At 40.2% G+C, this 14,593-nt stretch overlaps 5 protein-coding genes and 3 non-coding genes across 8 annotated transcripts; 4 read left to right on the forward strand and 4 right to left on the reverse strand.

Annotated features, from left to right (window-relative positions):
* Window positions 1-14: 14 nt before the first annotated feature.
* On the reverse strand, window positions 15-3,899 carry LOC128262057 (glutactin). The gene is made up of 4 exons (XM_052996085.1): window positions 3,508-3,899; window positions 1,748-2,419; window positions 982-1,347; window positions 15-617 (listed from the first exon to the last, which is right to left on the reverse strand). Exons 1-4 carry the CDS (start codon window positions 3,736-3,738, stop codon window positions 15-17), a joined length of 1,872 nt encoding a protein of 623 aa, XP_052852045.1. The 5' UTR covers window positions 3,739-3,899.
* Trnad-guc (transfer RNA aspartic acid (anticodon GUC)) lies at window positions 3,079-3,150 on the forward strand. Its single transcript has one exon. It is a non-coding gene; the product is annotated as a tRNA-Asp (tRNA).
* A 1,575-nt stretch (window positions 3,900-5,474) lies between the features above and the next one.
* LOC128262056 (glutactin) lies at window positions 5,475-10,060 on the reverse strand. The gene is given in 6 exon segments (XM_052996084.1): window positions 5,475-6,190; window positions 6,527-6,723; window positions 6,902-7,598; window positions 8,059-8,214; window positions 9,280-9,564; window positions 9,566-10,060. Coding segments are annotated over 6 exon segments (2,019 nt in total). The 5' UTR covers window positions 9,620-10,060; the 3' UTR covers window positions 5,475-5,560.
* On the forward strand, window positions 8,605-8,676 carry Trnad-guc (transfer RNA aspartic acid (anticodon GUC)). The gene has a single exon. It is a non-coding gene; the product is annotated as a tRNA-Asp (tRNA).
* On the reverse strand, window positions 9,093-9,164 carry Trnad-guc (transfer RNA aspartic acid (anticodon GUC)). The gene has a single exon. It is a non-coding gene; the product is annotated as a tRNA-Asp (tRNA).
* A 103-nt stretch (window positions 10,061-10,163) lies between the features above and the next one.
* LOC128262058 (probable cGMP 3',5'-cyclic phosphodiesterase subunit delta) lies at window positions 10,164-11,369 on the reverse strand. Its single transcript, XM_052996086.1, has one exon. The coding sequence runs from the start codon at window positions 11,206-11,208 to the stop codon at window positions 10,753-10,755; it is 456 nt and encodes a 151-aa protein (XP_052852046.1). The 5' UTR covers window positions 11,209-11,369; the 3' UTR covers window positions 10,164-10,752.
* A 382-nt stretch (window positions 11,370-11,751) lies between these two features.
* Window positions 11,752-12,589, forward strand: LOC128261330 (trafficking protein particle complex subunit 4). The gene is made up of 2 exons (XM_052994981.1): window positions 11,752-12,020; window positions 12,078-12,589. Exons 1-2 carry the CDS (start codon window positions 11,846-11,848, stop codon window positions 12,560-12,562), a joined length of 660 nt encoding a protein of 219 aa, XP_052850941.1. The 5' UTR covers window positions 11,752-11,845; the 3' UTR covers window positions 12,563-12,589.
* A 640-nt stretch (window positions 12,590-13,229) lies between these two features.
* On the forward strand, window positions 13,230-14,488 carry LOC128263034 (uncharacterized). Its single transcript, XM_052997685.1, has 3 exons — window positions 13,230-13,662; window positions 13,721-13,897; window positions 13,954-14,488. Exons 1-3 carry the CDS (start codon window positions 13,429-13,431, stop codon window positions 14,131-14,133), a joined length of 591 nt encoding a protein of 196 aa, XP_052853645.1. The 5' UTR covers window positions 13,230-13,428; the 3' UTR covers window positions 14,134-14,488.
* Window positions 14,489-14,593: the final 105 nt, after the last annotated feature.

The raw sequence follows: 14,593 nt of genomic DNA on the forward strand, positions 1-14,593 counted from the left end.
ATGTCTATTGGTACTCAAAAACGTATCTTATTGCGGTTTGGACGCTTCACCAGGCTCTTGCGTCCGGCGAGCTTCTTTGCCCTGCTGGCGTTGGAGGCAGCCAGCTGCTTCCGGCGTTTATTCTGCGCTCGCTTCCGGCTACGGCTCCGCAGGTAGTAGATCTCCCGGATCAGACTATGACCCTGCTCCTCGTCGTGCAGTGTGGCCGAGAACTCGCTGAAGAAGTCACCACCGATAGTCAGCGTCTCGTCGATCTTCAAATACGGTCCAAATAGCGTGGTCATCGGCGGCCAGTAGCCGGTGCGGTACGATCCAAACGGATTGCCGCTGATCACGAAGTTCGTCCAGAGCTCTACCATCCGGTGGGCCATCGTCATGTCCGGCGGACTGAGACGCTGTACGTGATCGGGGTAGGGGAACAGGTAGAGGGCCTCGTCGGTCAGCGAAACGCCCGCCTTAAAGGGGCTCTGCATGTTGGTCTCCTCGTCCATTTCCTTGTAGCGATTGAACTCGCCCGCGTAGTCGAACGAGTAGAGAAACGTGTTGTGCGGATTGTGTTTGTTGTTCATGTTCAGGGCCAGCACAACCGGCAACTTGTGGTTCAGCGTGCCAGCCACCTGGATAAAAAAAATCGGTTAAAAAGTTAAAGATTTTGATTGTTATTGGTAAAAAAGTTTGTAGTATTTTAAACAATTTGAATAGATAGTTTAATGTTTTGAAAAACATTTTAAATAGTTAACTTTTCAAAATTCAAAAATTGAACTCACTATAGTACACATATTAGCACTATTACCTGTTTGAAATTGTAAACATAATTGAGTGAAACACATTTTTGAGAAAAACTTAAAATTCTCTCAAAAGTAAAAAAAATTGATTTTCGACTTGGCAGGTAAACTGTCTCTATTAATTCTAAAGGTAAACTCATTGAACTGATTTTGGTTGCTATACGCTTTTCTAGAATTTAGTAATGGATTAACTTACATCAATTAGCCTGGGGATCAGTGTGTCGAAGGTACCGTTTTCCAGAAGGTGGCGGTCGAAGAAATCGTGAGTTATAAAGCTGGTGAGGAGCATGGTTCTGTCCGTGCCCACCACCTGGCGGATCACGTGATCGATGTAGTTGTACGAAGAGTACTCGTCATCCGGAATCTTTCCCTCGAAGTCATTGTCCACGATCTCGTTGAGCACCCGAGTTCCGGCATTCTTCGGACAGCCGCCCATTGCCGGATAGGAGAAGTTGGACTCCAGCATAAGGTCGTACGGATGTTTGGGCAGCACTCCACTGGGTCCGCCAATGGTGAACTGGATGCCGCCGGTATGTCCAATTCCAAGTTCAGATTTCTCCAGCTATATCATGGATATATCAGTTTAAAAAGTTTTGAAAAGTTTAAACTTATTTTATTCCAGTGCACTGCTGTCGTGACAAAGTGTTATCAACTTTCCACTATTAATTAATAATACAAGTTAAAATTGTTTTTAATCGGCCTAAACTATTGGTCGATTTTTAAAAAAAGTTTTAAGCATGTAAGCAACAAGCCGCTTTTGTTCGTTAAATTGCTAAGAATCGGTATGATTTATTGTTACTATATAATCAAACTTTAACTGAATGAATCTGTATATATATAAACTTAATGGCCTGTAACATTTGGTGCCGAAACTTTAAACCCATAGTAAATTTAAAATTTTACCTCTCTTAACCCTAATAAACCCTAATTCTGTTATTATTTTATTTCAACATTCTACTTACCGCATGCTCCATGAAGGCAGTGAGCAACTCGAGGGCCGTGAGCTCCATGAGACAGGTGTTCAAATCTCTCACAGTCACCATTTGACAGTCCGCCTTCTTGGCGATCTCCTGGGCATGCTTGCGGGGATTCTCCTCCAGGAAGATGGGCATGATGGCCGATCCCGAGTGGTAGATCACCTGGCTGAAGAGGCCGCGCTGGACCATGGGCGACAGAGTGAGCAAATGGGCAATGGCCGCTCCACCCACCTGGCCGGCCACCGTGACCCGCGAGGGATCACCGCCGAAGTATTTAATGAAGTGCTTTATGAACTGCAGGGCCAGGAAAATGTCTAGGAAGCCGGCATTGCCGGGAATCTCATCCGTCTTCGTGGACAGGAAGCCAAAGGGACCGAGGCGGTACTGCGGCGTAACTAAGACCACGTCCTTCTCGAGCAGATAGTCTGGAGGAGCCTCCGAGTTGCTGCCCTCGTACAAGTACTCGCCGTGGATGTAAACCAGAACCGGAAGCCTTGCGGTCACATTCGGAGTGGTGATGGTCATGGTCAGACAGTCCTCAACGTCCAGCACGTCATCCAGCTTCCGGAGCGAGTCCATCGAAACCACCGACGGGCAACCAATCTTCTCCGCTGTCGCATCCATCACATCCTCCCACGGCTCAATCGGTCTGGGTGCCTGTAAAGTAAGGATGGACAAGCACATAAGCAATGAAGTTCCAAATATAATATATATTATACAAACATACACTCATATAAGATAGACCTTAGGCACTTAATTGATAAAAGGTTCTCATAACAGAGATTGAATTTCATTTTATGTTTCAGCTAATCGTCATTTGTCATTTCTTCATTTATCATTTGTTATTTTGAAAAAAAAAGTATACTTCATAAATTAGACAGCTCATATCAAAGTCAAAAGTATTGAAGATCGAATAGTATTTAGGGTATTCAGCCTAATTTAAGTTTATGAAACTAATTTGTTGTTGTAGTCTTTATTTAAATTAGTTTATAAAAAAAACAAGACCTTGCAAATCATTTATAAAAAAAAAGAATATTATTTTCAAAATACCAACAATTTGTTTTAAACATGCTAAGAAAATTAATTTAAAAACCACGCTTTTAAGAACGAACACCATTTTTACTTAAAGTAAATCCGTCAAAACGTACATGTCCAGTGTATTTTAACATATTTTCAGTTTAAACGTTTAATTTCGTAAATGACTCATAGCAATCAACTAATCTAATAAAATGCGGTTATTATAATGTTTTCCCGAGTCTGATTGGATTAGAATGCAGAAAGAGACATCACACCATTTTGACAAACGTTCTACCAAATCCTCGATAGTATAGTGGTTAGTATCCCCGCCTGTCACGCGGGAGACCGGGGTTCAATTCCCCGTCGGGGAGGTTCGATAATTTTTTTTATACTTCGCTTTTTTCTTTCATAGAATGTTTTCTGATTCATTGTTTATTGCCTCTGCAGACATTTACATAATTTTTGAAAGTTTTAAAATTGGTGAAACCGCACTCCCAATAAAGTTAAACATTTCTATTTGGAGTTCTTGGCTAGACTCGTTTGTGGTTGCCTTGTTTTGCATATCGACGATTTTATTTTGTTGCTTAAATTTTTGCATACATTCCATGTCTTTATAACTTTTGTTCTGCTGACACACTTATAGCTTCTGTTCAAACAATTTTCCGTTCTTAAATAATATGATTAAAATATATTCGAATCTAACTAATATTTTTGTGTAACTTTTGTACCTTAAACCGATGCAGTCCCGTCGGAGGCTCTGCGTATCTAACATCGACAAACTGCAGCACTTCGCGTTTTGTCCAGGCGGTTTCGAGAATTTTTCCCTGGATGCTGCCCAAGTTGGGCAGTTCGACAATGGTGTCTTTCTCCTCATCGTACTGCCTGCCACGAACTCTGGATTCCACCCCGGACTGCAGGACTAGTAACAGGGACACTATTAGCCAGCACGCGAGCTGCATTTTTCGAGGACACCGCGCTGATCGAACCAACACTCTCTTTAGCGCACCGAACGCAACTGATCTGTGACCAGACGGGACCAATAGATTTTAGTCCGCTCTGACCCGAAGTTTCACCCCACATCTGACCGAAATAGCCAAATGAAGAGTTCGCAAACGGAAACTGGCTAAAACAAAACGCGAAATAAACTGCAAATGATGCGGCGTCCCCGAGGCTCGAGACACAGATTTATGCTAATAGATACACACAGAGAAACAAATATTAATAAGAAAAATATATGTGCCTAATCCGGAAATTAATAATCATTGTGTTTTAAATGATAAATCAGAAATTCATTAAAATCATTAAATTTGTATTTTTTAAAAGCAATACTTTATTGTTTAAAAACTAGGAATTTGGTTTTTATATCCTCGATTATCATTGGGTTGTAATAAAACCAAATTTACCGCTTCCCAAATAAAAACTGTTTAAATATTTAATATTTTCTCCGAGTGCAAGAACAGATTTCGCTGCTCCGGTTTTAGCTGCTCGGTTGATCATCTGCAAGTAAAAGCAAAAGCTTAAAGAGCAGGCGAACTTAATTTGTCCGATAGTCAGTCATTAGCCGCTCAGATTGATGCGAATATTTAGCGGCAAACATGGGACATTGGCCATTAACTTGGTTTGTCTTTCTCACGACGATGAAAGTGCGGGTAGCGCCAGACAAAATTAATTTCCTGAGATATGCGGGAATTGATTTAAATTTTAAATTTTACCTAATTGATTCCAGAAATTCTCCTCGCTACTGGTATTCACAGTGCGAGGCAAATTATCAATCATCATCATCGCGAGCTGCCGGAGAAAGCATTCGTAACGCTTCAGTGCCAAAAAAGAACAACGACTTCTAACTAATCGCACGAGATAATTCCATTATTTGACTATACTTAGCCATTGACAAACTTGGGAAACCCCACTATATAAGGAAGCTAGAAAGCGAACAGGTAAAACTTTTCTCTTTATGATTTTTTATTTCTCAACTTCAAAAGAATATTAGCCCCATTGAAATCAAATATAAATATCTGTAACTTTCCTTTAACATTTTCATCTTCTCTTAAACATTTTCCATAACTTTAAGAAAAACCTGAACTTTATTAAGCGTTGCAAAATATTAAGTTAATCAAAGCAGGCCAAAAATTTTCTAAATAATGTCTTTTAATAATTAATCCGTAAAACAAATGAGCTGTCACGCTTAATTTGATCTTTATTATATTCTTTAATAAATTTTAATTTAAATTTTGCTCGCAGCCAAAAGTCTTTTGTTAAGTTGGCTTTTGAATGGCCGAAACATGATTTATGGGGCCGATAAAGAAAGCAAATTCTTAACCTATGTTTTGAGCACTTTTTTAGATCAAGAAGATTTGCCGCGCTTAATTGCTTTTCCACAGTTACTCTTACGATCATCTTGTAATCAACATGTTCGCAATATTATGTATTCGTTCATATTAAAAATCGTTCACCTTAAATTTATATAAATTGGCAATGTCTTAACTTCGAGGGAGAGCAGTTACTCTTCATTGTTAATTTAATTAGTTAGTTTCTTAGTTAGTTTCATTAAAAGTACACAGTTGTTTTTGTTAAGATTGTAACCCTTGAACCATAATTGAAATGGCGAATTTAAAACTTAAACTTACATATATATAAACCCATTGTTTATTCTTTGTTTTAAATAAGTATTACGAAACCCCGTTGAAATAAAAAAGTGCATGTTTTGTTTTCAGAAATATATTAAGAAGTTATTTGATTAAATAAGTAGTAGGAAAAAGTAGATCGATTGAGTCGTTGGTTTTACTGCTTCTGGGTGCGCGTCGACTTCCTGGCAATAAAGACCAAGTTCTGGCCTCGAACCTCGTTGGCGGCCCGCTCGGCCTCGCCCTCGAAGTCGTCCTGGTCCTCCTCCTCGTTGGAGGCGGGCAGGCTGTCCTGCTTACTGGCCGCCAGCAGAGCCGACTCCAGATCGTAGTAGTCCTCGTTGACAAGGCTGTAACCCTGCTTCACCTCCTCGACGGCGATGCGGTATTCGTCCAGGTAATTGTCCCCGAAGCTGACAGTGCGACCGATCCTCATGTAAGGGCCTGTTTCGTCACTCATTGTCGGCCATTTGGGCAGGCCAGGAGCACTGGGAACTCCCGTGGTCGCAAAGGATGTCCACAGGGCCACCATGCGTCTGGCCACCTTGAGGTCGCGGTTCGAGTTCAGAGCCAGGAATCGGGGCCACGGGAACAGGTACAGGTTGTCGTCGGTCAGAGAGACTCCCATGTCAAAGGGCACGAAGCTGGCCTCGTCATCACCTGTCGCATAGCGATTTTGCTCGCCCTCGTAATCAAAGCTGTATAGGTAGGTACTGTTGGGCAGCTTCTTGGCGTTGGCCTGCATTACCAGCAGCACGGGATTCTTCAGAGAAATTGTACTGCAAAGCTGCATGAAAATGTTAATTCGATTAGTTTAGAAATCTATACAAAAACGTCTTGATATAAATGAGGCAGTACGAAAAGTTTAATTTAAAATTGCTATAACAAAAGATTGTTATTAACAACTTTTACAATCAATCAAATTGATCTTACATTATCATATCATTCGTGTAAATTGTATTTACTAAAGTTAAATGCTGTTAATTTTCTTACAGATAAACAGAATTTAAAAAGGCATTTAAAGGTTTGTGGTTTAAAGACTCAATGTCAAATAGTATAACACCAGCAAGCTACAGAATACAAATTTCTGGTTTTAGGTACTGTGATAATCCAGAATACTCACATCGATCAGACCTGGGGTCAAGCGTTTGAAGCTGCCGTTTTTAACATCGGAATCGGTAAAGATTTCCTCATCAGAGAACTCTTTCCAGGATCCACTGGGATCTGCGCCATTAGCCTGTTCAATAATGGTATCGATATACTGCCGTCCAGACATTTTATCGTCCAAAATCGTTTCGTTAAATATATCAGCGAATATATCTGCAATGAAGAATTAGCAATTAAAAATTAAACTATTTTTATTTTTGCCCACAAATTTATTCTTTATGTGCAGATCGGTTTCAATATTACGATGTGGGTAACTTCTGAGAAGTACCTTAAAAAGCCGATATATGTTTGTATAATTTTTTAAATCTTTTCTTTTAAATGCTCAACTCACCTCTCAGCATGAAGGTTCCGCCGTGTTTGACGCTGCCGCCCATAGTGGGATAGGCCTGGAACTTTTCGGCGGCCAGCAGGCGACCGGGATGCTCTGGCAGAATACCGGACGGTCCGCCGATCACAAGCTGGACTCCACCATAGGCTCCGCCCGACAGCGAGGGCTGATCCTCGCCGTGGACGCTGAAGGCGGCCAGGAGCATGGTGGCATTCAGGCGGCTCAAGCACTTGTTCAGCTGGTCAGCCTTAGTGGTCTGTTTGCACCCGGCAATCTTGCCAATGGCCTTTGTGGATCCCAAAGGACTATCCGTGATGAAGGCGGGCGACAGGGCAGTGCCCGACTGATAGATGACACGATGGAACAGACCAGTCGGTACTGCCGGACTCAAGGTGAGCACGTTGACCAGAGCTGCTCCGCCCACCTGGCCGAACAGCGTCACTCGCTGCGGATCGCCGCCAAAAGATGCGATATGCTTCTGCACCCACTTGAGCGCCAGGATAATGTCGGTCACCGCCGCATTGCCGGGCATCTCGTCCGTCAGCGTGGACAGGAAGCCAAAGGGACCCAGGCGGTAGCGCACGGACACCAGGACCACATCCTGCTCCAGCAAATATCCGGGAGCTGCCTCCACCGAGTCACCGTCGTAGAAGAAGTCGCCGTGGATGTACACCATCACCGGCAGGGACTGGCCCTCCATCTAAAAGAAATCGGGAACTTTCTTAGCAACGATAACAATTACAAGCCAAGTGAAAAAATTTGCTTTAGAGTCTCTTTCAGTGCTCAGCATGTTTCAAAAATGTTAAAAAATATTTATTAATTTCTTTCGTCAAGCTTCAGCTTAAAATGTGTCTTTAAATAAAACTTTTTTTAAACTTTCCATTACTATCATATTACTAAATAAAAAGTGAAATTTACAAATAAAACCAATAATTAATTCTGACATCGATTTTCACCACCCTAAAATATATTCACAGAGGTTGAAACATTCAGTTATTGAGTAAATTATTTATATTATTAACCTTTAAATGAGATTTCCTTTCTTTTTATTTTACTTTATGTAAATGCTCTTGAAGCCCTGGGGTATTTATATGAAACTTCAGAACTTGTTTATTTATGGAAATTATTATAAAAGGTAACATATATATATATGTACATACCGCCTTTGTATTTACGGTAAGACGCAAACAGTCCTCGACATCGAAGCCTTCCTCTTCCAGCTTGGCAAACACAAGCAGATCCTGTATGGATGGACAGCCGGCGTGAGGACGATGAGCAGGAAGAACTCCCCTCCAGGATGGTGCAGGTTCAGCTGGCTGTATAAAACAAAAGACCAGGATTAGCAATCAATACAATTTTTTAAAAAATTAGCCTTTTTAAATAAAATACAATTTTTTTAATGGCATATCAGCAAAAATTAAATATATATGTAAACACTATATAAACGTGTACATATATAAATTAATTATTTTTTAGCAAACACTAGTAAGTCCTAATTTTGAACTTTCAAAATAACAGAGTGTAAATAAATAACAGAACTAATCCAAATGTTTATTTAATGAATAAATTAACTGTCCAGCGCATAATTTATATATTGGTAGATTTGTGTGATAACCCAATAAGATTTATGCATATATACAAATCTAATTAGAGAACTTGCTGGGCCCCGCATTTCGTATCCGGTATTTGGCAAACGGCGCTCACCGTCCTCGATAGTATAGTGGTTAGTATCCCCGCCTGTCACGCGGGAGACCGGGGTTCAATTCCCCGTCGGGGAGAATATTAAGTTATTCCTTTTTTTATAGTAATCTTTGGAAATTGTTAAGTTGCACGAATTTATCCTAAAGACAAATTAAGAATGATTTTTTTATAACAAAATCTCAAACTTCTTTCTTTTATTACGGACTATGAATTTTGTATCTGTTGTTTTTTTTGTTTTTCAACAAATCAAGAAGCACAATTAAGCATTATACAAGAAAGTAAAATAAAAAAAAATTAATTTAATTTTTAACTGTTTGAAATTGTAGCAATTGTTTAGTAAAAAACTAATGTTTTACACATTATATAAATGATGTATATTTAATTTGTTCAATATATATGGAATAAGAAAATATAGTTTTATATTTAAATTACCAAAACATAAAAAAATGTATTTATATTTTATATGGCTAAAAAAAAATAATGTTTTCACATTCTCCCCGACGGGGAATTGAACCCCGGTCTCCCGCGTGACAGGCGGGGATACTAACCACTATACTATCGAGGACGGTGAACAACGGAGGTCAAATAACAAACAAGCCACAAGACGTCATGTTGTCTAACGTTACCAAAGACAATAGAATGCAGAATACCTATATTTTATGATTCTTATATTAGCTCACCTTAAATCGCTCGGCTTTGCCATAGGGTATGTCTAGGAACTGCATTATCCTTTTTCCAGTCCAATCGGTGGTGAGCTTTCGCCCGCGGAGCCTTCCCAAATTGGGAACTGTTGCGGTGAACACCTTGGGTTCTTCAACATTCTGCACCTTTTGCTTGCTGGGCTTCTGTTTCTGGGTCTGTTGGGGCTTTGGACGCTTGTTTCTGTGGTTACCCACACTTTGATTGCCGGGCCTCTGCTGCTTTTGCCTATTAGGGTTTTTCTGCGCCAGGCCGTCGGCCACAAAAAAGGGCCAAAAGGACGATTGCCAGGAGCAGCAAAACTCCATTAAAGCGTGCCATTATTATAGGTATTGACTATGCCTTGATCCGCTGCTTTTGCTGGATAGAACCGAACTGTGGGCTATCATAAAAATCTGCCCACCAAGAAGACTTTCTCGACTTATTCGAGTGACTCTTGACCGGGCACGGGTTCTATTTCGGATGAAATGGGGTCAAGTCAACACTCTGTCCAACAACTCTTCCTCTTAACTTGATAGCCACTTTTCGCGATTCCAATCGTTGAATATTCAGCGATGCCAATCTAAATGCGAACTTTGGCGAAGTGTAGCCAAAAGGCAAGCCGCGATCTGGATGGGATTATGCTCGTTGGTATGAAAGTAAAAGAGAGCCAGACACAACCTGTTCTATGATTGACCCTAAAGGCATTTTCTCCTAATGAAGGAGTATCTATATTAGCTGAGAAGTTAGCATTATGCTAACTTATGCTGGATCGATTCGACTTCATGACTCGGTTATATTTGAAATAATTTAATACTTTGGGTAAGCTAAACGAGAAAAAGATTGCGAATTTCACACTGTCATGCAAGAGAAACTGACTCTTCAATTTTCTTATAACATCTGCTTATATTTGCTGACAATTATTGTACAGCTAGGCTAAATCTAATACAACTTTGACGGTTTTAAGTACTTTCTTCGTTAAATGAGCAGAGCACAAATCCAACTGTTTTCTCAAGTTTCGATACATTGTATACATTTCTCATACAAGATGAACAGATATAAGTAGACTTCAGGATTGATTGCAAGTGGTACAGAAATCTATAGATACAAATTATCTTAAATGACACAAATTTCTGATCTATTTTTAGTCCATTTTTAAAAGTCTTCAAAAGATTTGTACATAAGCATGCTTGTTGCGTTCGAAAGTTGACATTCCGTCATATAACTGCATTACATTTGTTAATTTTTATTAATAAATTAATGTGGTAAATGTAAATTTAGATTAAAATGCATTAGGCTACAACTAGTTCATAAACGCGCAAACAATTGCATTGAAATGCAGAAGTACTCTAAAGCGAAGTAGGTTTTTTTTTTGTAGAGAACATCTTGAAAAAGATCCAGAAGGCGTGGTGAGTGGGTGAGTGGATGGGAACACCTGGCACCTGGTCACGACCACCAGGTGACTCACATATTGCCTAAATGTAGTACAGGCGCACAACCGATTTGGTGATGAGTGTCTCGTTGTCGTAGAAACTGGTTTGGATCGTCACATTGCCATTTAAGACCTTGGCCGGCATCATCTGGGACTCGGGGGCCGCCTCGATCGTCGACTGCCAAGTGTTGGTGGTACTGGCACCGACGAATCCCATCTCGAAGAACCACTCCTCCATGATGCGGCCCTTGAAGAGCACCTTCTGGTCGAGCCGAAAGTTCTCCATGGGCTCAATGGTGCTGAAGTTGATCTCACGGGAAACGGCCCGCATGTCCAGTATCTTTACCGGCACCCGCGCCTCGTGCTCCAGATCCGGTGCCGAGAAGTCCTTGTTCTCCTGCCAAATTATCTTTCCGCTGTCGGCGTCCCGCAGAATCATGTAGTTGATCTGGAAACCCTTCTGGATCCTGTCCCCGGCATTCTGGTCGTCGGATCCCATCGCTTTGGAGAGTCTAGAAGTCGTTCAATCGGGTGCACGGATGCCAGTTGGGGAGGCGCCTACGCGTTTACGTATACTTTCGGGCAGAAAATCAATTATGTTTATTTTTAATCCTAATGCCAACCAGCTGTTCGCCTGAGAACCAGTTCACCTCGGCTCGACAGCGGCAATTCCAGTTCCCGTTCCCGAACCAGTTCAATCAAGGGCCGGAAACGATAGTTTTTCCGCCCTGGTCGCTCTATGTTAATCGAAATGTTAATTTTTATTTATTTCAATTAATATTTATATTAGGATAACAATTAGCTGCACATTGTAACATTGTAAGATCTAATCTCAAATATTTAGAAATGGAAGAATTAATCAATTACTCAGTAATTAGTTGTTAAAAAATGATAATATTTTCTTGCATTTATTTCACTTTGAATTCAAATGTTTTTGGCAAATTTATTTCATTTCACTGTTTTCTCTCTGTTAAATCCATAAATATTTTTGGGGAACCGGATCCGGAACCAAAAAAAAGCGGTTATCTTGTGAAAATGAGCTGGTTCCTGGGCGAACAGCTGGCTGGCTGGCATTGTCATCACTAATTGGCACATAAAAACATTCCCCTAAAACACAGATTTAGCCATAGCTAGCAATGATTATTTATGGCGTCTATATAGTTAGTAAATCGGGTGGCCTTATATTCAACCTGGACAACAATGTGCCGCGCATCGAGCACGAGAAGACCTTCACATACCCATTGGACTTGGTGCTGGACTATGATTCCAAGAAGGTATCGGTGTCGTTCAACCGAAAGGATGGAATAAATGGTGGGTGTGTCTGGGAATTTGAGCACTATGATCGGCTGACCTTAACCTTTTGTATAGTGGGCCATGTCCTGGTGGCGGTGAATGGTATGCCCGTCAATGGAGTCACTCTGGACGATGGACGAGATGTGAGGACGACGCTGGAGTCACCAGAGAACTATCCCATCAACCTAAAGTTCAGCCGGCCAAAGATGACCACCAACGAGAAGATCTTCCTGGCCAGCATGTTCTACCCTCTGTTCGCCATCGCCAGCCAACTGAGTCCGGAGCCCAAGAGTTCTGGCATCGAACTCCTGGAGGCGGACACCTTCACGTTGCACTGCTTCCAAACGCTGACCGGGATCAAGTTCATCGTCATCTCGGAAACGGGTCTCAACGGCATTGATCTGCTGCTGCGCAAGGTGTACGAGTTGTACTCGGACTACGTCCTCAAGAATCCATTCTACTCGCTGGAGATGCCCATACGATGCGAACTCTTCGACAACAAGCTCCAGGAACTCCTCGCCCAGGTCGAGAAAACGGGCATTAGTAATATTGATAAATAAACGTTAAGTAGTCTTTGTACACTGTTATTGGGATCGCAATTTGTTGAGCCAAGGATCTTTTCAATTTGGGAACTATGTAAATTGGATTTTGATTTTTAAAACTTGTGCTACAAGTATTACGCCATTTATTTTTAACCTTTAGCCGCTTGGTTATAGTTCGAAAATTTTCAAATTTGGGATTCGAAAGTAGTTTTTTAGTTTAGTCCATAGAAGAATAGACTTGTAGAAATAGATTTTGGAGGCAAATAATTTTTATAATTATTTTTGCTTAAAGTCGAAGATGTAAGGGAATAATTACAGAAAATATGTTGAAAAAACAGCATATTTGTTTTCATTTTTATTAGCCGTGTTCATTGTTTTGCAAATTTTTGGTAAGCCTGTTCAACTTTTAAAGGGTGTCATTGTTTTAGTCAAGTTGTGGTAACTATCGGAAAATAGTTTTAAAAATATAATAACTTTGTGGTTTGAAAACCCATAGTGCAAATAGTGTAAAATTTGTGGTTTTATTACATTTTTGTTATAACTGCAATTGTATAAAAGCTTTGGCTTTCTGAATTAATTTTTGTTCAACAAAAAATGTGTCAAAACTAAGCAGATCGAACAATTCAATATAAATATAATAATTTTCTATGTTCCGTTTCTTATACATTTTTTTTTTATTTTCAAATGCTAATTGAACCAATTTGTACAATTTCAGCATGTAAATATTTATTATAGCCAGACTTTTCAGCTTGTACATTGTCGCATGCGCGATGATATCTGGGCCTTCGAACATTTAAATGTTAACCAGTAGTAATTACCTTAAATTCCTACTCCTCTATTCATTTGCTATATAAGGTGGCTGTACGATCCGTTGGCATGCAAAAATGTTTAAAATTTTGCTGGTTCTAGTAGTGTCCATGACCCGAATTTGGGCCACAGACTACATGGCAATCCCTGAGGACTCATTTCAGCCCTGCACGGACGGCCCACCCGGTTCCATTGCCATGGAGGAAGCCTTTTACACGGGAAACTTCATGGCGGATCTGGTTCCCGAAGGCATTACCGTATCGGGAAACGCCACAACGTTATGGAATTTTCCGAGAACAGATCGCCTACAAGTAAATGCCATCCTCCTTGAAAGAAAGCATCCTTTGTCAAGGTTATATGAACTTTTAGGCCAGGGTGAGCGTTTTCCACTTTAATCGTGGTACCTGGGAACCAACAGTGTTCAACGTACTCACACGGGACATGTGCATCGCTATTTTTGACAAGAATTCCTACTGGAACCAAGCATGGTTTCAAAACCTTTTGAACAAGGAGGAAATAAAGGAAAAGTGTTTGATAACCAAAGATGTGGGTATGGTAAATTATGTGCTGATATTTCGCTACGAAATGCCTTGTTTTTTCAGACTGTTATGGTGTATAATCCATTCCTTTTAAAATTGCGTGCGGATAATATCATTGGACCTCCTCTTAGTGGACGTTACAAATCAAGGATCATCTTTGAAGCATTCGACGTAAACGACAATCGTCGTCCGACATCTTTGTGCTTCGAGTTTACAGCACAGGTCGAGAGGATAAGAAAATAAACAATAATAAATCACACATTTTTTTAATAGGTTTTTAAAGCTCGTTGTTTTATAACTTAACAACGCGAAGATTAAAATTTAAGACAATATATTTAACGAGAAGATTAAAAACATAAATGTTAAACACTCAAACATAGAACAATATATTGAATGCTTGGGATCCACGAACAAGGATAAGTTAACCAAATAACTCAGTACCAAAATATGATAAGTATGTGAGTATGATAATTCTATGCCGTTGTCTTTTCAGACTTTTGATCCGTATAAGCCATTCACTTGCGGAAAACATCAGTTTTATCCTTGAAGCATTTGACAAAAACAACAACCATCGAGCGACATGTCGAGATGATAAGAAAACAAGAAATAATAATACAGAAACTGCATTTGAATATGTTTGTATGATATCATGAAGCCATAGGATCAATCCAAAATTCAGCAGAAAATCGAAATAGCAATTTTG

This window comes from Drosophila gunungcola, unplaced genomic scaffold (genome assembly GCF_025200985.1).
Source record: "Drosophila gunungcola strain Sukarami unplaced genomic scaffold, Dgunungcola_SK_2 000001F, whole genome shotgun sequence".
Lineage (NCBI taxonomy): Eukaryota > Metazoa > Arthropoda > Insecta > Diptera > Drosophilidae > Drosophila > Drosophila gunungcola.